Source organism: Mchenga conophoros, linkage group LG17 (assembly GCF_057382185.1).
Source record: "Mchenga conophoros isolate Kocher_MC1m ecotype Shallow Benthic linkage group LG17, M_conophoros_male_GT1.1, whole genome shotgun sequence".
In the NCBI taxonomy this organism is placed as follows: Eukaryota; Metazoa; Chordata; class Actinopteri; order Cichliformes; family Cichlidae; genus Mchenga; species Mchenga conophoros.
In genome coordinates this window covers 16065004-16089325 of record NC_140542.1, presented here as the reverse complement: position 1 = coordinate 16089325, position 24322 = coordinate 16065004, and the positions used below count along the sequence as shown (strand labels likewise).

At 42.1% G+C, this 24322-nt stretch overlaps 1 protein-coding gene across 3 annotated transcripts; it reads left to right on the top strand.

The window, feature by feature from the left end:
* Nucleotides 1-1255: 1255 nt before the first annotated feature.
* On the top strand, nt 1256-23896 carry zbtb37 (zinc finger and BTB domain containing 37). 3 transcript variants are annotated; one of them, XM_085250957.1, is made up of 5 exons: nt 1256-1272; nt 1923-2065; nt 12883-13821; nt 13947-14046; nt 16187-23896. In XM_085250957.1, exons 3-5 carry the CDS (start codon nt 12902-12904, stop codon nt 16706-16708), a joined length of 1542 nt encoding a protein of 513 aa, XP_085107083.1. In that variant the 5' UTR covers nt 1256-1272; nt 1923-2065; nt 12883-12901; the 3' UTR covers nt 16709-23896. The 3 variants fall into 3 exon arrangements, with proteins under 3 accessions (XP_085107083.1, XP_085107082.1, XP_085107084.1); XM_085250956.1 differs by lacking the exons at nt 1256-1272; nt 1923-2065 and adding an exon at nt 5140-5525; XM_085250958.1 differs by lacking the exons at nt 1256-1272; nt 1923-2065 and adding an exon at nt 5520-5635.
* Nucleotides 23897-24322: the final 426 nt, after the last annotated feature.

Here is a 24322-nt window from a genome sequence, read left to right as displayed (position 1 = left end):
GCTCTAGACATGCTGAACTGAAGTGTCACAGACTGCTACAAACCATACCCCACATAGCAGACAGGTCTGGCCCAGATAAGGTGTCAAGCCGACACTGCTGGCTGACTTCTGGCATGGTAACTGCTATGTCATCCAGATATGGGTCAGCCCTGGTGTAGATGGCTCTATTTGGGGCGACCGTGGCTCAGGGGGTTGGGAAGCGTATATGTAACCGCAAGGTCGCTGGTTCGATCCCCGGGCTCTCTGTCCTGGCTCTCGGTCGCTGTGTCCTTGGGCAAGACACTTTACCCTACTGGTGTTGGCCAGAGGGGCCGATGGCGCGATATGGCAGCCTCGCCTCTGTCAGTCTGCCCCAGGGCAGCTGTGGCTACAACCGTAGCTGCCTCCACCAGTGTGTGAATGCGAGAGTGAATGAATAGTGGCATTGTAAAGCGCTTTGGGTGCCTTGAAAAGCGCTATATAAATCCAATCCATTATTATTATTATTTATGTGATGGCATACCACATCTGGCCTGATTATGGTTTGGTTTATGTGGCCCAGGCTCATAGAAAACAGGTCTGGCCTGGATCCGGCATCAAGCTGGCACGTCTGACTGACTGGTGTCATGGCAGGGTGTATGCCAACCAGGTGTGGTCCAGGTGTGGCAATGATGGCACTTTTTATGTTCCTATTTTAGTTAGAAGACCCAAATACCATGTTGCAATACTATACTGCTATGGTAGCCAATGTTTCTGTGATGGACCGAGTTGAAAAACAGGAGGAGCCTAGGAATTATTAGAAAAACATAGTTTCCATTTATTTAACCCCCACAAAATTATATTTACAAGACTAACAAATGTTGAGCTCATAAAAGAGGTCAAAGAAACAAAGCTGAACTTAGGCAAAGACTGCAACCTTAACCAACCAAATGACTGCCCAAACATACATAATTGCCCTAAAACTGAAATGACATACTAGGGTATATATAATGGCTGATCAGACCATTGTGACACATGAGGGGTAACAAACAAAACACAATCATAAATCACAACAATGCAGTACAATCTAGTTTGTTAATAAACTAACCACTAAAGAAGAAAATCAAAAAACCCCATTAAACCCTAAACTCAAATATTTAATTAAATACAAATACTTTGTTTTTAAGGTAAAGAAAACACACATTCCCCCTTCAGCAGGAAGTGGTGGTGTGGTCCAATTATCTTCCTTCATATTTAATGGTTTCAAACCCTGGCTACCATCTTTTGTCCAGCAACTCCCAGGGATGATGGCAGGTAAGAAATAAAAAGACAAAAGTTAGTCAGAAAGCAAAGAAATGAAGAAGTATGAATACATAAATAAACTAAATGTGCGCGCTTACAAATAGAACAAATGTATCCAAACCAATCAATGAAGTTATTGGCAACTAAAATGTATTACTATGTTCAAATGAAGAATGAAAATACAAAAGTTACCGACTTTAGAGTGTGGCCATGGGTTTGGCCATCACAGTTTCAAATGCAGGTTTGACAGGTTAGTGAGTGTACACTTATTTGTGAGAGTTTACTCATGTTTGTGTTTGTTAGTGGTTTGATTCCTGGCTCTTCCAGTCTGCATGTCAAGTATCCTTGGGCACGATACTAACCCAAACTGCTCTCCAATGCATCATTGGAGTGTGAATGTGTCTGAACGTAGTACTCAGCACTCAGTTTAGAGAAAGTGATTGGGCGACTGTTGATGTTGCTTTGAGAGTAGAAACGCCGTTATATAAGAATCAGTCCATTCACTGTCCGAACAGTTCCAGCAGCAGTATTAATTGATATATTGTTAATTATAAATTATCAAAATTATTCAATTCAAAATAAATTTGCTGCATTACCTTTGTTGAGACATTTTTAATCTGTGCTAAATATGGTACATGTTGTTATTACATGGCTTGATTAAGGTACACATTAGACTGACATCTGGAGCCACAGCTGAAACTGTTCTGGGCCAGTACAGGACCACCAGTGTGTCTGCAACTGACCTTGCGCTGGCCCACCTCTGGCAAACCTGATCTGGGCCACCAAAAGGCCGTCATTCTTTGCGGTAAGTGGGCCATGTGTAAGCACATTGTGTGGGCCAGATCCGGGCCATACCAATTTTGCTATGTGGGACAGAGTGGAGAAGGCCATTTTTCCCTTTTTTTCTGCCAGTAGCCTTTGGTTATCCAACTTATCACTAGCGCCAGAATGGTTTTTGTGACGTTTGTTTTCAACATCTGTAACTCCTGTAACTTCTGAACCATTTGCTCAGTTGAAAAGATTCCAGCGGTTCCTGAAAGCACCAGCTCTACGCTTTTCTGTGATATTAGGGTCATTACGGTAAATTCAAGTCTCGCAGCAGCCCAACGAAGGCAAAGGTCACTTGAGAGAAGAGAGAGTGAGTGTGATGAAAGGAGAAAACGGACATTTTATCAGGCATTTGTCTGTTTTAAGTTGTTTTTGTTTTGTTTTTGCTGTTTGCTGTGTTGTCTTGTTTTATTTGCAGATATTTGGATGTTGCACCCCGCCTAGGATTACTGTAATGACCCTAACATCACTGAAAAAGGATGGAGTTGATGCCTTCAGGAGCAATTGGAATTTTTTTAAATTGTGCCAGTGGTTCAAGAGTCACGATAATTTGACATACAAAGCCAGCACTCCCATCGGGTTTTAATGAGTTAAATCCAGTACTGTGAAAAAACCAGCCTATCCAGTCCAGGAGCTCGTCAACCTGGGGCATGTAATAAGTGTCAAACTCTGAGACTTCATTCACCTTGCAGTAGTCAACACAAAACCGTATAGACGCATCTTTCTTTACCACAAAATCTATTGGGCTACACCACGCACTGTCTGACTCTTATAATATTTATAACATTAGTTTAATTAATATTACTATATTTTTAGCATTTCAGCCAATTCCTTCTGTACAATTTTTCTCTTATGTTCAGGTAACCTGTAGGGTCCTGAACACCTCTGGCCTTCAGCCTCTCTCCATGCTTTTGTCAGGTTGAGGTGAAATATCTCTGTGACTCCTCCCCTGTCCAAAAAATCATCGCACAAAGTGTCCTTGCCACTTGGCGAATAACTTTGAGCTAGAAGAAGGAAGTAATACAAGTACTATGTCTCTCAGTGAAAATTGCCTGAGCCTAGTGACTCTATTGTACAGGTGCTGCTAACATTTCCTCCTGATATAATCTGCTCAATGTGTGCAGCTTTGCTCTCAGGTCCAGAACATATTGAATCTCATGTTTAGGTGTTGATCGATGCTGGCGGCTGCAGCCTGCAATGCGGATGCTCAGCAGTCGGCCTTCTCTTCCTCAGGGCCAGGGTGCAAGCCATAGAAGAAGGGTCAGTCTTCTGGTCCCATCTTCCCTCCCTGAAGAGGCAGTGATGGTCCTCCATGGAGAGGCCCAGCCTGTCCAACATTGTTCACCCTACATCAGGGCCATCACCTTTTACACTCACTATATGAGTGCATTTAATTATTTGTTATTATTATAAGTCTTTCTCCCCTCACTCCAACCTGTCATGGCTCGAGGTTTCTTCCTGTTAAAAAGGACTTTTTCCTTCACACTGTCGCCAAAGCTCTTGCTCATAGGCAGTCATATGATTGTTGGGGTTTTCCCTGTTCTCTTTGTATTATTGCAGGGTCTTTACCTTACAATATAAAGCACCTTGATGCAACTGTTGTTGTGATTTGGCCCTATATACATAAAATTTAATTGAAATGAACTGAATGACATGGTTGCTGCTGCAGGGAGGCTGAGGTCCTCCTCTGATAATAATGGCAGCAACCTCAGGACCCATTCTTCAACTGGATTGGAATGGCTAGGGGTCGACCTCTTCCCCCATCCGATGGAGTGTCACTGCCAGGGCAGGGGTTAGTAGAGGGGTGTCGGCGATGAGCCAGACTGAGCGACCAGGTCCTCCAGCACATTTGTCCGGTGCTCAGCCTGGTTCTACAGCCAGACTGTCCAGTCTGCTACATCTGACTGACTGTTTAGATCCTGCCTTTTCCTCTTTTCCAGATAGTGGTGGGTTCTGTTTTATCTACCAGTTCCACTTACAGGTTTCACTAACTGAGTACTCTGCTTTGCCCTCCTATGTTCACACCTGCTCCTCCCATTCCTTATGCTCAGTCATTCTCATTGCCCATTTTCTCAATTATTAAGCCAAAAATAAAGATAAAATGACCTGGTTATGATCGCTCACCAACCTCATATTTTACTGATACTACAGTTTAACCTATCACTGTAATAATGGGCACAAAATTAATAGTCTTATTTTTTTTAAACCAAATTTCTAAATCCAGAATTAATCATATAATTTATGTGCTCTGTGAAACTGCCAAAGCCTGACAGTTCAGCAGTTATTTCCCTTCTTAGCTTCAGGTCCTTTACCAGTATATTACCTTTTTACCTCTCAGAAATCAGACATTTTTGTACCATTGATACTTGGCTTTAACCAGGGCACCGCTGCCCCTTGTGCCCCCCTTAACTGCTCCACACTCTTATTTTGAAACCACAGGAGATCGCGCTTTCACTTTGTAATGGCCAAACGTCAAAACTACCTTCATCAGCCATCAGGTGTGCTAAATCTGTGGTTCGTTTCAAAAAAACCAATTTCTGTAGGTTAGCTTTTCTTAAATCTGTGGCCCATTATCTGTGCTTTTTGTTCTCCTTTAATTCCTGCATGCAGGGATGAATATTATATTATTTATTATTATTATATTATTGTAGACTCACTACGGGTGTCAACAAAAATGTAAAAATAACTTTCGAGTCTTCATACCTTGCCATAATACATTTTCATTATAATGATCTGGTGTTTATAAGTTGTACATTTGACTTCCCGTGTCTGAAAAAGTTGTTGAAATGTACAAATGTAGAACTTTGAATACCTAAAAGGCTTTTTGCCACATGCCGGGGTTTATGAAGTTTCATATCTTATGAAAGGAGAAACAGCTTTTCTGAATCCAGCTGTGAGGATGTCCGGTTGTTTTACTTTAGGTCTGCTGAAGTCAAACTCCAAATACCAGGAGATGGTCTCTGGGCGAATGCACGCAGGGAACCGTAGTGTTTAGGCTGTGCTGAAAAGAGCGCTCTGCCCTGCTAGGACTACATTTCCCATCGCGCCGCGCGCTTTTTCTTCCCCCTTTCCTTCCTTCCTGCAGTCTCGGCCCTTCTGCCGTGAAAAGGAGGCTGTGAAGTCTGGGCTGTCCGCCGTCACTGAGCCGATCCTGAACCAGCTCGCAGGTACAGTGGAATGGCAGCAGAGCGCCTGCTGACGGACCGGAGCCCGCGCTCAGCTGTCGTTCCGGGGTCTTGAACAGCTCGCTACCGCCGCTGGAGCCTCGGAGCCTCGGAGCCTGGAGGAGCCGCGGGTGGAGCTGCAGCCTGTCAGGCCGAGCCGAGCCGAGCTGCTGTCATCTCCCGTCCGTTAATGATGCTCAGCAAGCTGCAGAACTGAAGTATCGGCAACCCGAAAGCAGACCAGAGCATTTTTCACTGCTCCCTCCCCCTCAGGTGAGAATCCGGCTGCACACCTGGAGGTTCACCTGCCCCCCCCGAGACACAGCGACTCGCATCGGTTTGGTAGTTGTCCTGTGAGCAGGCTGGACCTGATCAGAGTACAGGTGATCTACCCTGTGACCTGTCATTTCAACGCGACTCCTCCATTTTGATCGGTTAATCAGGTCTTGATGTAACTTGAGGTCCTTGGTGTCTGTCAGCCTTTTGTACAGGCAGGTTTGGGTGGGACTGTGGTGCAACATGACCCTGACTGAAGCACACTTTGTGTGATTTTGGCGCCTGGTCTAAATTTTCCCTGCACATCGCAATGAGCCAGTGCAATGAGTGTCAACACACTGTACAGATTCATACAAATTAAAAGTGTGTGAAGCTGCTTTATGCAAAGCCTGGCAGCAGATAGAGTACTTGAGTTTCTATTGAGGAGGTGGCGTAAATAGACTTCTTACTGAAAGTGCTCCTGATCACAGAAAGTGCTGAACAGCGGGGTCACACCAAACTGAACATCCTGTACAAACAAAACTCATTTTCCAAAAAAAAAGAAATATGAAGAATGACTGCAAAACAACTCCAGAGAGGCAAAACTACAGACGGAGGATGAACCTCAAACCCAAACTTAAAACCACACAGACATGCAATAACAACCATGCAGACACAACACTACACAAAAACACAAAGCAGCCACCAAGGATCTGGGTCCCCTGTGTGGTAGAGGTAGGCCTTTCACGTGTCTGTACCTACGAGCATGTTTGTCTATGGCCCTTCATACCTACAAAACACAGCATCACTGAATGTGACAGGAAACCGAGAAAAACTGCAGTTATTTAGTGAATAGTAATTGTTGATTAGTGTAATATGTGTAAAGTAGGGCTGGGCCATATTATACCGTTCACGGTAATACCGGTATAATGTTAGGCAACGATAGGAAAATGAAATATCGCGATAGAATGGGAGTAAAACGCGCATGCGCAGTGCCTTTGTTTTCATACGCACATGGCCGATTGTTGAGTGAAACAGATGAACCAGAATTGGTTTGTAAAAATGGTGCAACTTCCGTGATGTGGAACTGGTTTGGTGTTTGTCCGTCAGATACACAACAAAGCACATTTTTTTGCAGAACATGCAAGCGGCCGTTGTTATTGTCGTATTTGTCGGACTAAGATGCTCTTAAATCTGGGAGTAATCTGGGTCCTAAACTCCGTATGCTTCAGGTCAAACAACACTGCAGCATCACTTAGAGTTAAAAACTGTCTAAATTCTTTCATCTTTAATAAAACGATCAGCATTGCTGCTTTACCAGGTGTAACTATAAAGTTTAACTTCCAGGCATCCATGAAAACAAAACTTATTATATTTAACGGAGTTAGAAGTTAGCAGGAAGCTAGCGGAAGTTAGCTCGCTAGTTTCGCTAGTTACCTAAGCATGATATAGCATGTTCTGACTGAGAGATTTCTGAAAAAAATCAAACGTACACCTCTGCTATCACTTGCAACATAAATGAAGACAGGAAACTAAACAGCAGTGACGTTTGTAGGGTTACTGAAGTTGGGCTAGCTGGTATATAATGATGTGCTACGTGATCGCTAGCGACACAGCTATGTTAGCATAACATAAACAGTGAAGCTGGAGGACGAACACTAACACTTTTCCACTTATAAAAGTTAACGTGAAGGTTCTTCATGGTTAGAGACAAATGCAATCGCATGGCAGGATGCTGTAAACGGACCAAACTTCAGTCAGGAGAACAACTGAGATAATCCATCCACAATACGAGGTTAGTCATTAATATACTGCAACAACATGGGAATAGAGCAGCTGCCAGAGAATTCAACATTAAGGAATCAATGGTACAGAAGTGGAGGAAGCAAGAAGAATGAGTTTAATAAAGTTTGATTTATCTGACTGCTTTGTTTCGCTTAATGTGCCTTATAATCCCGTGCACCTTATGGTCCGAAAAATGCATACTGCACACTGCAGTTTAATGTTGCAAAGCACCTCTTTTTAACTTCAGTGGATATTATACATGGTTATGCTCAGGATATGTCAGCCCATTTCTAGTGGAAATGCCTTTTGGTTAAACTTTCAGCAAGCAATTTGCATTTGTACTGTTACATTTTTATAAAGCTTTAATGTACATAAAAACCAGCTTCTTGTTTAAGTGAATATAAATGGAAGGTTGTCTTTTTGCGCTAGTAATGTTGTGGAGTTGTATTTTGTCTCGCATCAATTATATCGTCGGTTATATCGTTATCGCAAATTTTCAAATATATATCGTGATAAATATTTTTGGCCATATCGCCCTGCTCTAGTGTAAAGTATAACTAACATGAGAAAACTTTGATGGGATAACTCGATAGTTAACTGAGTGCTACGGGGCAGTTTAACACAGCCAAGCCTTCTTTCTTTCTCTGCATTAGCTCGACTAACAAAACCTAAAAGCCCAGCCAGCGATAATGGTTATCAGCATCCTTTGTTATCCAGGGCTTTCAGGTCCAGGCTCTGTGCATGCTCACAGAAAACAGGGAAAAGAAAATGTATCTTTTGACTCTTCTTCCTCAGCAGCTGAGCATTGCTTATTGCAATAGGTTTCATCAGCAGACAAACAGGTAATAAAGGTTACAAGAAATATATTAAAATATATAACAATGAGCTGCAACACTGGTGCTGCAAATAAGAGAGAAATGTTTAGGAGGACTGTTAATTTTGTGAACTAAAACTTGCCATGTGTTTTTGTTGACAGCTGCACATTAGAGCTCTGAAACATTGAATGTTAGTGTGTTCACGTCTGACGCTCCTCCATCGCCTATTGTACAGGAGACATGGAAATCACTTTAGTTTATCACCAGATCAGAGCAAAATTAATCTTACTAATTGGAAAGTATTGGCCTACAAATGTAGATGATGACTTTTTTAGCCTTAGCCCTGTTGGCTGTAATTCCAGCAGCGTAAAAACCACTAAACATGTATACGTTTGCACATCACTAACTGAATGCATTCAGATTCCAGTGACCGTTTGTGCTGCTGTAACTTCACAGTTGGGCTTCATTTGATGATGTTAGTAAGGCATGGCTATTCCCTACTCTCCAACAGAGAATCGCTGAAAAGATGCTGTAAGTAAAAGAATAAAACTGTGGAGGGCCCGGCTGATTTTAAATCGAAAGTTGGAACATAACCTGCTCATAACCAGGTTTTGTGTTCAGCAGAAGTTGCCATGGTAAAAAGAGACCTCTTGATGACACTAAGAACTCTGACTTTAAACTCCGGACCTGATTCAGCAGACAACACTCCAGTGCACCATAAAATAAACCAGAGGGTTCTTATTCTGCTGCTCATGAATAAAATCAGTTTTGTCCAATCAGCATGTCATTATCCTCATGAAGATTGAAAATCATCTGATGAATTGGAATCGTCATAGATTAGACTTGCTGGAGGAACTCTGCTGTTTCCATTACTTCTGGCTGTATCTGATTAAACCCTTCCCTGACCATTAGGTAGCCACGGGCATACTAGGCAAAGACAAACACAAGACTGCTCAGAGACAAAAGTGAGAGACTTGGCACTCAGAGAATCGTGAAATAGAAATCTTTGGGAATAGCAAATACGAAGCAGAATGCCGTTAATAGATGCAGTGCCTGGTGACTATAATCTAGTCCTACTGACACCATAGTATGTTCCTGTTTTTACAGTGGGGCAAAAAAGTATTTAGTCAGCCACCGATTGTGCAAGTTCCCCCACCTAAAATGATGACAGAGGTCAGTAATTTGCACCAGAGGTACACTTCAACTGTGAGAGACAGAATGTGAAAGAAAAATCCATGAATCCACATGGTAGGATTTGTAAAGAATTTATTCGTAAATTAGGGTGGAAAATAAGTATTTGGTCAATAACAAAAATACAACTCAATACTTTGTAACATAACCTTTGTTGGCAATAACAGAGGTCAAACGTTTACTATAGGTCTTTACCAGGTTTGCACACACAGTAGCTGGTATTTTGGCCCATTCCTCGATGCAGATCTTCTCGAGAGCAGTGATGTTTTGGGGCTGTCGCCGAGCAACACGGACTTTCAACTCCCGCCACAGATTTTCTATGGGGTTGAGGTCTGGAGACTGGCTAGGCCACTCCAGGACTTTCAAATGCTTCTTACGGAGCCACTCCTTTGTTGCCCGGGCGGTGTGTCTTGGATCGTTGTCATGTTGGAAGACCCAGCCTCGTTTCATCTTCAAAGTTCTCACTGATGGAAGGAGGTTTTGGCTCAAAATCTCACGATACATGGCCCCATTCATTCTGTCCTTAACACGGATCAGTCGTCCTGTCCCCTTGGCAGAAAAACAGCCCCATAGCATGATGTTTCCACCCCCATGCTTCACAGTAGGTATGGTGTTCTTGGGATGCAACTCAGTATTCTTCTTCCTCCAAACACGACGAGTTGAGTTTATACCAAAAAGTTCTACTTTGGTTTCATCTGACCACATGACATTCTCCCAATCCTCTGCTGTATCATCCATGTGCTCTCTGGCAAACTTATGACGGGCCTGGACATGCACTGGCTTCAGCAGAGGAACACGTCTGGCACTGCGGGATTTGATTCCCTGCCGTTGTAGTGTGTTACTGATGGTGACCTTTGTTACTTTGGTCCCAGCTCTCTGCAGGTCATTCACCAGGTCCCCCCGTGTGGTTCTGGGATCTTTGCTCACTGTTCTCATGATCATTTTGACCCCACGGGACGAGATCTTGCGTGGAGCCCCAGATCGAGGGAGATTATCAGTGGTCTTGTATGTCTTCCATTTTCTGATGATTGCTCCCACAGTTGATTTTTTCACACCAAGCTGCTTGCCTATTGTAGATTCACTCTTCCCAGTCTGGTGCAGGTCTGCAATACTTTTCCTGGTGTCCTTCGAAAGCTCTTTGGTCTTGGCCATGGCGGAGTTTGGAGTCTGACTGTTTGAGGCTGTGGACAGGTGTCTTTTATACAGATGATGAGTTCAAACAGGTGCCATTCATACAGGTAACGAGTGGGGGACAGAAAAGCTTCTTACAGAAGACGTTACAGGTCTGTGAGAGCCAGAGATTTTCCATGTTTGAGGTGACCAAATACTTATTTTCCACCCTAATTTACAGATAAATTCTTTACAAATCCTACCATGTGGATTCATGGATTTTTTTTTTTTCACATTCTGTCTCTCACAGTTGAAGTGTACCTCTGGTGCAAATTACTGACCTCTGTCATCATTTTAAGTGGGGGAACTTGCACAATCGGTGGCTGACTAAATACTTTTTTGCCCCACTGTAAATTAAACCTGTGTCTATGGGAGTTGTCAGAAGGTGGATGGATGAGGCTGTGGAGGCATAGGAAGATGGGTTTTAAAAGTTTGACTGGCTAAAGAATAGAATATGTCCAATTTTGTGAACACACCATCAGACCAGCCAGCACTGTATGCTTTGTGAACAATAAGCCTTTGATCAGTAGTAACCTGAAAGAACAAAGAGACGAAAAGGTCCAGGAACAAAAGAGCTGAGGAGAGTGCCGCACGATCTAAGGGTGAAGCTAAGGATATGCAAGAGCTCGTACGGGAGGAAGCTGGAGACCAAATTCAAGAAGAACAACACAAGGGATGGGTAGAGGGAGGAGGAGCTGAGGTTTAGGTTCTGAGAGATGATGGTTCTCGGCAAGTAGAAGGATTTCAAGTAGGGATGTTCCTGGCGACTGATTTAATAGTCCACTAATGGTGGAAGAAAATTAGACTAACCCATTAGCCTAAAACTAAGAAATACTCGCGTATTAAGGTAGATTTGAGAACCGTTTAATTGAAAATGTCAAACTCTTATAACATTTATATTCTTCAATAATGAATCATGCCTTAAACGTGCAGCACCTCGACACTATGAACCTCTCCTGATTGACTGAACTCCTCACTCTATCGCTAAGGGAAAGCCCATCTACCTTTCGGAGAAAGCCCTTGTCCGCCACTTGTATCTACTATCATTCACAAAAGATGAGACCAAGATTAACAGATTTATGGTATTTCTCCACAACAATGCGCCAACTGGTGACAGATGAGTGCAAACATTTAGGACACAATAATTTACCTTCATTGGGTAATTAACATTTTAACAATTGGATTAAATGACTAATCTGTATCGACCAGTGAGAAGACATCAGCAATTAGTCGGCTAAGTCCCTACTTTGAAGTATTCACTGGGCAGGATGATGGGGTCTGTGCGCTCTACTACAAAGTGAGTGTAACATATCCAGGGTATATTTCCATTTTCTGGATTCACTTACCCTAACATCGGTTGGTGATCAGGTTACACAAAGCTGGTTATGAATTCGATAAGTTAACCCAGAGTTTCCACAGAGACATTACCAAAGCATTAATGGAAGAACTTCTTTGAGCAGTCTTGTTAGAATGGGGCGTAATCGACACTTTGGAGGAAGTGATTGTTGAAGTTACCTCAGAGAAATTAATTGGAGAGGAAAAAAGTCTAATTGAATATCAATGAAAGTAGCTGTAAATAGTAATACATCTATGACATGGTTATTATTGATTTATAATGGTAAAAATTTTATTTGTCAAGAAATTCACAAAGTCATTACAAGTTAAGGTTAAAGCGATTCTTGGCTCAGCAGAGCTCTGGCCCTTTGTCAGCCTGGCTACAGTGCTGAAGAGAAATCTTGGGCTGTTCGTCTTTTCGTCAGTCAGTGATGAATAGTCCGATGTTCTAGCTTTACATGGGGGCTTTTTTTTATAGAACTGCAAACTTTTTTTCCAGACTAATCATTGATCTTCTAAATTTCTGCCATTTTCTCTCCAACTTATGGGCTATTTACTTTAAGGTGTGCCTTTGAGAGTTACACCAGGGAGTTTAGTACTTCTGATTTGAGGCTTTCCTTTTAGAGGACCTACAGTATGTTGAGTTATACGCAGACAAGGGTGTAACACTATTAACAAGATAATCGACTCTGTAGGGGCAGAGTTTACTTGCTTTCTTTGCACTACTTTGGCACATGACATTGAAAAAGATAACAGTGGAAGAACTTGAACTGAATTATGCACTGCAAATTCCATATGGCTGTAACTTGTTTTTGCTTTTTGTGGATTTGCTTTCCATGATAAGGTAGCATTAGTCACAACACCCCCAATCAGTAATGTCACTGTTTCATTGAAGATTGATGAAAAAAACATCCTGTTTTATTAATCTGGAATCAGATTAATAAAACGGGGTGTCCTTGATGGTTTCCACGTTACTGGCATGACAAGGAGCTCCCATATTATTAATCTGGAATCATTTGCCAGTTTTAAGCAAAAAGGTCCTGGTGTGGGTCAGCACTGATGTGTTGCTGTGTTTTCAGTGTCCCTGCAGGCTGCAGCATGGAGCGTACCGGCAGCATACAGCTGGACATCCCAGACTTCAGTAACTCTGTTCTTTCTCACCTGAACCAGCTGCGTGTTCAAGGCCGTCTCTGTGACATTGTGGTCAATGTTCAGGGCCAAAGCTTTCGTGCACACAAGGTCGTACTAGCAGCCAGCTCGCCATACTTTCGGGACCACATGTCTCTGAGTCAGATGAGCACTGTGTCACTGACAGTGATCCGTAATCCATCAGTGTTCGAGCAACTGCTGTCCTTTTGCTACACGGGCCGTCTCTGCTTGCAGCTTGCAGACATCATCAGCTACCTGACAGCTGCCAGCTTCCTGCAGATGCAGCACATTATTGACCGCTGCACCCAAATTCTTGAGGGTATCCACCTTAAGATCAGTCTGGCTGACCTGGACGAAGAGTCCAGGGATGAGGAGGGGGCACGGGGCTCCAGGAATAGTAGGACATTGGAGGCTGTGGTGCGAGGAGGGGGTCACAGTGGTCTGCGGCTGCTTGGCCCACGGGGAGGTGCAGAGCCATGTGAAGCAGTCAGTCCAGCAGAAGAGCCACTTAGCCCAGTTCCAGCGGTGGAGCACAGTGGGCTAGAAGGGCCAGGGACCACCAGCGGAAGAGCAGGCAAAGAACCGATACTACGCATCAACCGAGCTGGTCAGTGGTATGTGGAGACCAGCAGTGAACCAGAACGGACCGGCAGCGCTGAGGAGAGCAGCATGGATGGGATCAGGATAAAAACAGAGAGGATGGAGGAATGGATTGGAACAGAAGAGCACCAGGAGGAGGGAGGGCCAGTGGAAGAGGGGGCCACGGTGATGATTGACACATCAGGACGCAGTACACTGGTGACTGGACCAGTAGGAACGCTGGGGGCCCGTAGTATCCAGCCATCCTCCAGCTTCAGCGAGACAGACAGGTGAGTCATAGCTAAGATATTCCTCCATGGTTCACTGACTGGTCTGCAGACACCTGATGATGATGATGATTTGTGTGTGGGTTTTGTTCCCCTTTCCTTTTAAATTAACTGATTTTTGATGTCAGGTTTAGTCCCACTGGCAGCGTGGTCGTCCTCACAGAACGTCAGAGAGCAAAGAGCGAGTCTCCTAGCAGGGCAGATGAGTTGCGACAGCCAAACTCACAGGTACAAACACAAACTGTCATAGTTAGTAAGCCAGTAGAGACCAACCTTTTTTTTTCTTCTTCTTCCTTTACAGACAACTGAAATTATTAAAACACCATGTTTCTTTTCCATGGATAAGAAACATGGAGGAAGTTACCAGGAAAGAGTCAGCAATATGGAGATGTGTCACATTTGTCCCTGTCACTCTCTTTCACCTTTTCTTGCTCTCTTATGTTACGTTTGACACCTTATTGGGAATGTTTTGTTACTCTCATGGCCAAATAAGGAAGTGCGGTGTTCACACTGAAAGTGAGAGCAATGTGGACTCTTCTAGGGTGGACATAAATCACAGAGAAACACAGTAAAGAAATTTAGATATATGAAGTGAATAATAAATACTTTTTTAAAATTTATATGCATCCTGTTAGTATGTGTTATTTAATTATTAAATACAACTTCACTAAGCTTATATAGTGATATGTAATGATTTACAAAGAAACTGGAAACCCAGTGGCTCGTGGTTACTGGCTTACAAAGTGGTTCTTAAATAGATACAGAGTCTATTTAGTGATTACCAGCCTAGTCATGATAAAGGATCAGTAGACTCTTCCTGTAGATATGCAACAACCTAAAGAAAAGCACTGTTTTTTTCTGAATCCCATAACAACAAAAATTAAAGTAATGTGTGATCATTTTGTACATCATTGAAAAATGGCAAAAAGTCAGTTTTGGTCAAATTTTAACAAATTGTAGTTTTTACTGAGCTGTTTTACAGCTGATCAAAAGTTTAAGACTGCAAAAAACCAGAAAACCCCCTAAAACAGAAATCAACATTCCAAACATGAACTCAGTAATGAGTAGCTCCGCCGTTATTGTTGATCCCTTCAAAAATCTGTTGCGGCATGCTTGATGCAAACGTTTCCATGAGGTGAGTGGGAAGATTTCTCCAAGTGGTGAAGACGGCTGCACAAAGGGCATCTACTGTCTGGAACTGTTGTCCATTTTTGTAAACTTCCCCTGCCATCCATCTCCAAAGGTTCTCAGTTGGATTTAGATCAGGGGAACACGCAGGATGGTCCAACAGAGTGATGTTATTCTCCTGGAAAAAATCCCTTGCATTGTGGGTATTGTGTACTGTAGCATTGTCCTGTTGAAAAACTCAGTCGTTACCACACAGACGAGAGCCCTCAGTCATGAGGGATGCTTTCTGCAACATCTGGATATAGCCAGCGGCCGTTTGATGCCCCTACACCTCCTGAAGCTCTATTGTTCCATTTAAGGAAAAAGCACCCCAGACAGTTATGGTGCCCCCTCCACTGTGGCGCGCAGAAAACATCTCAGGTGGGATCTGCTTGCCATTCCAGTAACATTGGAAACCCTTTGTCTCTCTCCCATTTCTTCTTGTTGCATGTTGAAGCTCTACTTGGAACCTTGTTGAGATCTAACCATGCAAAATATGATTTATTTTTTTGCCATTTTTCAAGTGGTCTTAAACTTTTGATTGGACCTTTCCTGCTGAATCTAACCTTTTAAAGGACTTTTAAAATCTCCTTATTGTGCAGTAATACAAAACAATCAGGGTACATTTAAATCACATATTGAATTAAATTGAGTTGAAAGTCTTTACTGATATACGTTATCATAAAAGATACAACTGTCAGTGTAAATGGAAAAACTGATCCACCCTTTGAGGGCTCGACTCACTAAAAATGAAAGATAAAAAATATCACCACAGGCTTGCGTCATAATGTGGGTTAGTAGTGTGTATGGCCTCATTGTACTCATACGCACTGCTAACAACATCTGGTCTTTATGTTGACGAGATGATTGATGTCCCAAGGAATCTATTATAGTTTGAATTCAGTTTTATTTATATAGCACCAAGTCATAACAACAGTTGTTTCAAGGTGCTTTATGTTGTAACATAAAGACACTACAATAATAAGTTTTCACTTTTTTTAAAAGAGAAATCTGTTGGCAGTTTCTTACGGACATTAACATACTCAGGTAACGCAAATTTGACCGACAACAGAGTGTGATGCAGGAGGACAGTTTTGTTCAGGGCATGTTTATCTAAAATGATCTAAAGTCTTATTTGATTCATTCTGTCATGGTGTCCACTATGTTAACGTTTAAGTTTGCATTTCATTCTACCCATCAGGGAGAGGAGCATACAACGTTTGATATGGGCGGTTACGAGGACTACTTGAGGGAGCAGGTAGGAGATCGCTGGTTCCGCTACAATCCACGCCTCACCTGCATCTACTGCTGCAAATCCTTCAACCAGAAAGGGAGCCTAGACCGTCACATGCGCCTACATATGGGTATAACACCATTTGTCTGCCGCATCTGTGGGAAGAAGTACACCCGTAAAGACCAGCTGGAGTACCATATCCGCAAGCACACTGGCAACAAACCTTTCCACTGCCACGTTTGTGGGAAGAGCTTCCCCTTCCAGGCCATCCTCAACCAGCATTTCCGCAAGAACCACCCAGGCTGCGCACCCCAGGAAGCCCACAGCGCCTCTCCTGAGACTACCACCGCTTCAGTTACATCCAGGGGTGGTCCCAGTGATGAGGCCTCCCCTAGTCAGGAGGAATCTGAAGGTGGAGGAGGTAATAGTGCTGGAGGGCAATATGGAGAGGGTCCCCAAGCCTCTGTTTCTACAACAGGACCAGACTGACCCCAGTGAAGGAAGGAACATGGGGTGGGGGGTGAGTGGGGCAGCATGATCCTGTTGTAACCAAAGCTAACAGGATGTTAAACCCGCTGAAGTCAAAGGACCCCTCAGAGTCTGAAATGAGATTTATCCGCTTTAAACCGCATCTACCTTCACCTACTAAACCGAACAGATTAAGCTAAAATGAAGAAATTCCACACACTCCAACAACCTCATATGCCACAAAGTTCAGTGGTTCTCGTTTGCCTCCGTCTAGTTTATGTTACAGATTTCTACTTTTATATTTACAGGTATTACTGGTCCACAATACAGCATCACAACAGTATGTCTGGTGGAGACTTTGCCAAACTACTCAGTGCCAGTTAAACAATTCAAATCCCTCATATTTGCCTTGAGACAATCTGGAGCCGTTGGATGATGATGATAATAATAATAGTAGTAGTAATAATAATCTTATGCGTTCTATAAGTGCCATAATGGCGTTAAAAGATATAGTTGCACAAAAAAGTTCAATGAGAAACTTAAAACTATTTAGCTGACGGTGCATCCCAGTGTGATTGGAGTTACTGGTCTTTCCCCATTTTCCTGCATTTGGCACGATTCAGGATAGATAAAGTTATTACACTACACACTTTGACACTACGTACATACCTCACTGTACAGCACAAAAAACTGCAGGCACAATCTTCTGTTTCACAATATGACCATCCATCAAAAATTGTAAAATGTATTGCGAGACGGTAGAAAGACGATGTAAGTGGACTGGTTCTCATGTAGCGCTTTTCTACTCTGAGCACTCAAAGCGTTTTATACGACTTGCCTCATCCACGAATTCACACAAACACTTTGCTGTGTGCTTTCTATCTAACAGTCACACACATTTGAGCGACTTGGGGTTAATATCTTGCCCGTGGATATTTGGATTGGAGATTAGAGCAGCCATGGCTCGAACCACCGACCTTCCATTTAGAGGGTGACTTGCTCTACCTCTTAAGTCATAGCCACCCGTGTGTGCCCAATGGAAGAATTTGCAGGTGTAGATGAATATATACTTGGCCGATAAAAATCTGCAAATGTTTAATGTTATTATTTTTGATCGAGAATAGTCAAAAACCCAAATACCTGCATTTTAAAAGAGAGAAGATTTGCCTTCGTCACTGTGAACTAAATTTTTCTTTGGGGAGTATTTTGGGGTTTTGAACTGCTGTATACAAAGTTTTTAACTATTAGTGCATCTCACAAAAATAGAATATGGAGAAAAAGTGTGGCTCTGCTAAGATCCTATTGAAGCTGCTCTGCCAACTTCGTGTGGATTTTTGGATCAGGTTTTCACATCTTCCTCGAAAATACTCCATAGAGTCTCTGTGGGGTTTAGGTCATGTGATTTGGCTTGACAATTAAGTAGAGTAATAGCATTGTTGGCAACCATGTGGTAGTAGTGGTGGAGCTGTAGTCAGGTCAGTCCTGTTGGCAAAGGAAATTTGCACCGGCATCGCTAGATAGAAACATGAACTCTGTTAATGCAGCCGTCTTCCTGGAAGTTTATCCTTTGACATATAAAAACTCTCCACTCAGCCGGCCTTTTCAGCAGTGACCATCTGTGGCTTACCCTCCTTGTGGTGGATATTAATGATCGTCATGTGGAGAGCCGTCAGGTCAGCAGTCTTCCCCATGACTGTGATTGTGTACTGAGACAGATACTGTGGTTTGAATAGAAATTTTCTAAAATGATAAAGACCTCAGTGCAGTATCTCGGACAGTTTGAAATACTCCATTTCTAATTTTCTTGAGCTATAAGCAAACTCCAAAAATGCTTGAAAATATTGACTTTGTGTGTAATTAATATAGAATATATGAAAATCACCATTGTGAATGAAATTGCCAAAATAATCACTTTTTCACTGTAAGTTTTGGAGATGCAGTAGTATATCCCATTGCCTTCGAATGCAACATAGGTCATGTGACTTATTTGTGTCACATGAAAACTATTACATGCTTTCATGTGACCCTGTGATAAAGTCACAAGTTTGTATGTATGTATGCACAAGTATGGCCCTGAGAATCGAATGCGGACGGCTCCATCAGCCTTCCGCTTCTCTGGATGTACACGGGATGTGTCGTAGAACGAATATTGAGAGGCATTCTCACGCTTCATGCAGGCAAAATGGATGGAAAAAGGTCTGTGGGGACTCCAGTCACACTGGGTTAATGAATTTGGCGCATGAATTGAATAGAACTTCCTTACAATAGTGTTTTTACTGTGGCAGTTGAACTCAGCTTCTACAGCAGGTTTTAGATCACACTTGACCACCAACAAACTCACAGCAGGAAAACTGGACATGGTCCAGCCTCAGATAAGCTACACAGCTCAATTACCTCTCATCACTACGCAATACAGCTGCAGCACAGCACCACCAGGAAGCGCTCTGCTCCACTCCCACAGAGATCTCAGTCACTTTTCTCAGATATTTTTATAAACAAACATGTATTTATTGTTTTTCTTCAGTTTTCTTGGACACTTTCTTGCTCTGACAACGGGTGTGATGGAAGACAGCTTGTTGTTTGAGGAGAACAAGATATTGGGAAGACCCGATCAGTATCTTGTGTGACAGTTAGTGACGCATTTAATCTACTGCACTTACCAACAAGCCTGAGGGAAAAAAATCAGACTGAAACTAAGAGTGAAGAACAGGTGAAGCACAGGCATTCAAGACACCGACACAGTAGAAAGGTCTGCTGAAGTGACTCCAATTATAGTCAGCACACCGGTCTAATCAAAATTTATTGCCATCGCTACTGTAAACACAGTGTACAGAGAGACGAGACAACATGGCTCCAACAGCTGTAGTGCAACAAAAAACTACAAACATGACTCGTAGATTAAAAAACAATATAAATGGGGAGAAAGCCTTATATATAAGGGGGCCAGACCCCACTCACATAGCTAAAAACATGCATTATTATAAATAAAAAAAACCTCACCATAAAGTGTCAGGAAAAGGGAAATGATCTCTTCGGGTCTCCTTTGGGAATACCTCGCCTTAGAACAGGGGTGGGAAACTCCAGGCCTCGAGGGCCGGTGTCCTGCAGGTTTTAGATGTGTCCTTGATCCAACACAGCTGATTCAAATGGCTAAATTACCTCCTCAACATGTCTTGAAGTTTGTTTGTTTTTTACCGGATAGTAAAGATCATAAAATAATACATTAATATGCTTGCCTTATTTAACCTATTAAAAATATTAGTTTTGTGAGAGTTCAAAAATCCTTCTGTAACTTGTTGAGCACCACAGCACTGCCACAGATGACCTCACCTTCACTCCTGATGTCACAGACATGAAACTGTGACATTTCAGACACTGTTGAGGATAAATGTCTAAACATTCAGAAATGGAGTCTTCACCTAAAAAGGTAGACCACAAAATATATACATTTGAATGTATAAACAGAACACACGTTACCCGACCTTGGCTTCGTTTTTGTGTACGGAGTGCAGTAGAGGTAATGCGTCACTGACAATAGATGGTTCTGATCTGGATGAACGTTGATTGGATATTGACAAGCCAAACCCTGATAGACCAGATGGATGTAGTGGCCAGGCCATGGAGCTGAACTTCAGAAGCCTCCTGTGATCAGAGTTGACCTGTTGGCGGGCGGGAGCAGGTCGGACTATCTGGCAACCAAAGGAAAGATGGCGTGGCCGTGTGGGCCCCTCAAAACGCCAAAACAACTAAACCTCTTATCAATGAGGGAGAACGAGAAGGTCACAAAGTTTTTGTAACAAGAGAACAATAACAAATCTACACACATTATAAGACAAATGTATTTAAACTACTAAGATGTTTTTGTTTTGTTTTTTAAATATGATTAATGTAAACAAGCTAGGAGTAGGCAGGTAGCACACAGATGGACTGTTACTGTTTTCTTCTACAGAGCTGTGAAACAGATTCTCAGTGGATGGTCAATTTTTTTATGCAAGTGAAGCCAGCGGCTCTGTCCTCAATCGAGTGATTGGAGATTTTGTCCCAGATGCCACTGCAGCCACTGCCGCTAGGCTCACACTTCAGGCTAACCAGGATATCAGGTATACAAACTCTTTTCTTTTATTCAAAGAATTGGATGTTTACCTTTCCCACGTAGCAGTATGCTAACAGCTAAACCTCAGTGCAGTATGCACGCTGCAGAAATAAAACTTACCTGTAAACAAAAAAAAAAGCAGCAGGGAAGGCATCCTCATGAGTCGCCGTAGAGGTCGGCAAAACCAAGACTGGGAAATATGAAACAGAAATGAGCATGGTGACCTCAAGACCTCTTTCCACAGACTGTGTGGATGTCTCCCACAGTCTGGGTCGGTGTTTAAGTATGTGGTGATCTTGCCTCTAACAGATGTTTAAGTTTTGTCTGCTGTGTTGGGCTGGAACGTGACTTTGAGCAGGTGTTTTGAGAGAAATCGCGACTTTTAGAAGCAACCAAAAGGGGCTGAATACAATGACTCGTGCAGGAAATATTGCATAAAATTAAGCAAACATTATTCAATTAAGTTCCATTCAACAGTCACCCCAAGGTGCTGTGTATTGTACCCTACAGAATAACGGGGAAAAGCACATTTATAGAATATTTCATGTTCCATAAAGTGACAATCAAATGATTTTAGCTGCTAATTAATAATCAAATTCTTTGAACAAATTCCCCTAAATGGACATTACTTTTGGAAGGTATTTAGTATTTCAACATGGCTCCATCACATTCAAATCAGGAGCTGATTAAAAACTTTTTAAAACCTGCCGTGATTATACAGATTAAACAGTGCAACGTGCTGGGAGGTATGTGACATGACAAAGAGCAGCTCAAGTCATTTGCCTGAACCCGCATCTAGCAGCAGCCAACACGTGACTTTACAGTACATTTGTGTATTCGTGTTATTTCCTGCATCATTTTTTCAGGTCAAATGTATCCATTTTATTGTAGTCTTAACATGTTATGTTAGCAAAATAATGTTCGTCTCAATTTCAATTCAGTTTATACAGCACCGAATCGCAACAACAGTCTCCTCAAGGCGCTTTATATTGTGAGGTAGACCCAACAGTAATCCATACTCAGTAGGTATTATAGCAGTTGAGGACTTTTAAGTGTGGAACTCTTTAGTTTTGTTGATATAAGGCTAAAAAGAAGACGTTGGCAATTACCTGCTATTTCTTCTTGTGTTTAAACGTGAATTACAAATCCACAGGTACAGGGCTTTCCTGCTGCAGAGTGGGCCTTTTCAGGGTAACAACTAGACATAGGATAGACTGTTTCAGCATTGTATTGCTGTTTCTGGCCATTGACCAACAAAAATGCCTTTTATTTCTGAGAAACCCCACCCAAAAGAAAAAAAAAACTAAAAGAAATGGGTGTGCCACCATTTTCGTAAAATCCCAGATGCATATACTTGTTTTATCATATATAAAGTCCAGTACCAGAAAGCGTAGCCCGAAACACTTTTTCACCTTCAATAATATTTTCTGCACAGGTCAGGATTCAGCCCCTCTATTGATTCAATTACCGACATCATGTAGACGATTTAAGACCTGAGCGTTTCTTCATGTGTTTCATAAGAAGTCCGGTTCATTTTGGTTCACTTTGTGTTTTACATTTATCAGGAATTATCCAATGTATAGAAATTTTTTTAGAGCAGTGATCATGAGAAGTACTTCAAAGAGACATTTCTGACAAAGAACAAAAGATTCAAGTTGCACATGTTGACCTGTTCCAGCATTAAGACATTAACTTGGGGTTTCCAACCACCGTAGATCCAGGAACAAACAGATTGGCCTTCTTTTTTGTGTTTCACATTCTGTTTCTGCTTCCTCCTCTTTGCCCTGAGTTGAAGGAAAGCAGGGAAGACTTCATGTTTTCACTGAGCAATACATCATTTCAAGTTATTGCTGGTAACAAGCTGCTCCCTTCTGGTTCAGTGTGGTCCTACTTGAGAAATCTACAGCAGGAAAAGTTGGCTTAGAGCTGCATTCAGAAACAACTGCATTTCAAACTTGATCATAAGAGAATCGCTCAACCAAGTCTTTCTCTGCTCAAACAGTTTGCCTATAAGGCACCAACAACAAGCCAATCTTCATGAATCTGTCCAGTGGAAATAGATGCGACAGATTTCAGTCTATATTCAAATTATCATTCTGTTGTACATCAGACTTGTATAGTTATACGCAAAAATATTAAGAAACACTTGGTAAAGCAAGCAAATGTGTCTCAATTCACCCAAAATGGGTTGTGAAGTGTAGCGAACACTGAACTGTAAGAGGGAAGGTGCTCAACTGAACCAACCTCGGTGAAATGGCCTCGCCTAGCATTCTTAAATGTTGTTCACTCGTTAGTTTTTGAAGTAAACTGGCCTGTATCTGCTGTTTGCCCAATCCCTTGGAGTCACAAACAGTCTCTGTCATTATGCTCAACAACACGAGCGACGCAGTAATGAGTCAGACATGAGTAAATGTTAAGGCTCATCGCAGTGTTCACCGTTACTTCAGCTACGTTTGCTTTAAACACAGACGGCCCAAATCAGACTTTTCCTTCTCAGTGATTTCTCATGTCCTGATCCGCTTTCATCCTCAAACTGTGAAAAACAGCAGAACCTCCTCATGATCCTCACGTCTTTGAGTCAGTCAAGGTTCCAGCTCATTTGCTTTATTCAGAATGCTAAAGTTTAATTCTCTTGTAATAGGTGCAGTCTAAATTTTCTTTTTCCTACCTGGATAAATCCAGTGTTTAGCACATGAATATCCAGTAACATTGACAACAACATGCCTAACCATGAATCTGATCATTTAACTATATTCACGTAATAACTCTTTAATGTTGATTCCTCAGAGTATATCCTAATATATCAATGCAGAAAATAAGTCAAAGTAAACAAATTTTAGATAGTAAATTAACTTTTAATACTGTACTTTTTTTTTCTTGAAGAGGAAGTACTTAAGTTCTGTAGTAGATGAACCTGAAAGGTTTTATGTGAACATCTTTTATGTTGCATGTCTATTGCTAAATCATGTTGGTGGAGGGTGTGGGAGGGTGGGGGGATGTGAGGCCAAAGGTCAGTTAGTTTAGATAAATGTGAAGATGCTTACTTTCACTATGACCACTAGATCACTCACAGGTTGCATCTCCTTCAAAGGAAATAAAGCACTTTAAGTGACAAATGCCACCGACTCGCCTCTGTCTCCAGCAGCATTCACAAACGTGCGCGTGTGAACGTGACACACACATCTGGAATTCAGCACTACTCTCTCACCTGTTTTCCATGAACATGTTTAGAAGTGCCTCAAACTGAATACTGCAACTACTCCTACTACTACTAAAAATAAAAAAAATGTATAAAAATAAAAAAAAGTTTGTTGTTATTGCAGCAAAACGCTCAGAATTAAAGTATTTTAATGCGTTAAGATTTTCTGCTCTTTAATATTTTAAGTTATTGGATGTAAATCCTCTCGTTTCTTGGCACTCTGTCAGGTGTGGATGGGGTTTCTTTTTTTCCAGTCCTTGTGGAGAATCTGGATGGTTTTCAGTAAGCTGAGTTCGGGCTGACAGGGCAGATGCTTCTTGTCCTTCATGTGGTCTCTTTTCAT

Excerpts from the sequence above, each read along its gene's own strand:
- zbtb37 (XM_085250957.1), top strand. The coding sequence starts at position 12,902 with ATGGAGCGTACCGGCAGCATACAGCTGGACATCCCAGACTTCAGTAAC. Across the intron at positions 13,822-13,946 it reads AGCTTCAGCGAGACAGACAG|GTTTAGTCCCACTGGCAGCG; the intron begins GTGAGTCATAGC and ends TTTTGATGTCAG. Across the intron at positions 14,047-16,186 it reads TGCGACAGCCAAACTCACAG|GGAGAGGAGCATACAACGTT; the intron begins GTACAAACACAA and ends TCTACCCATCAG.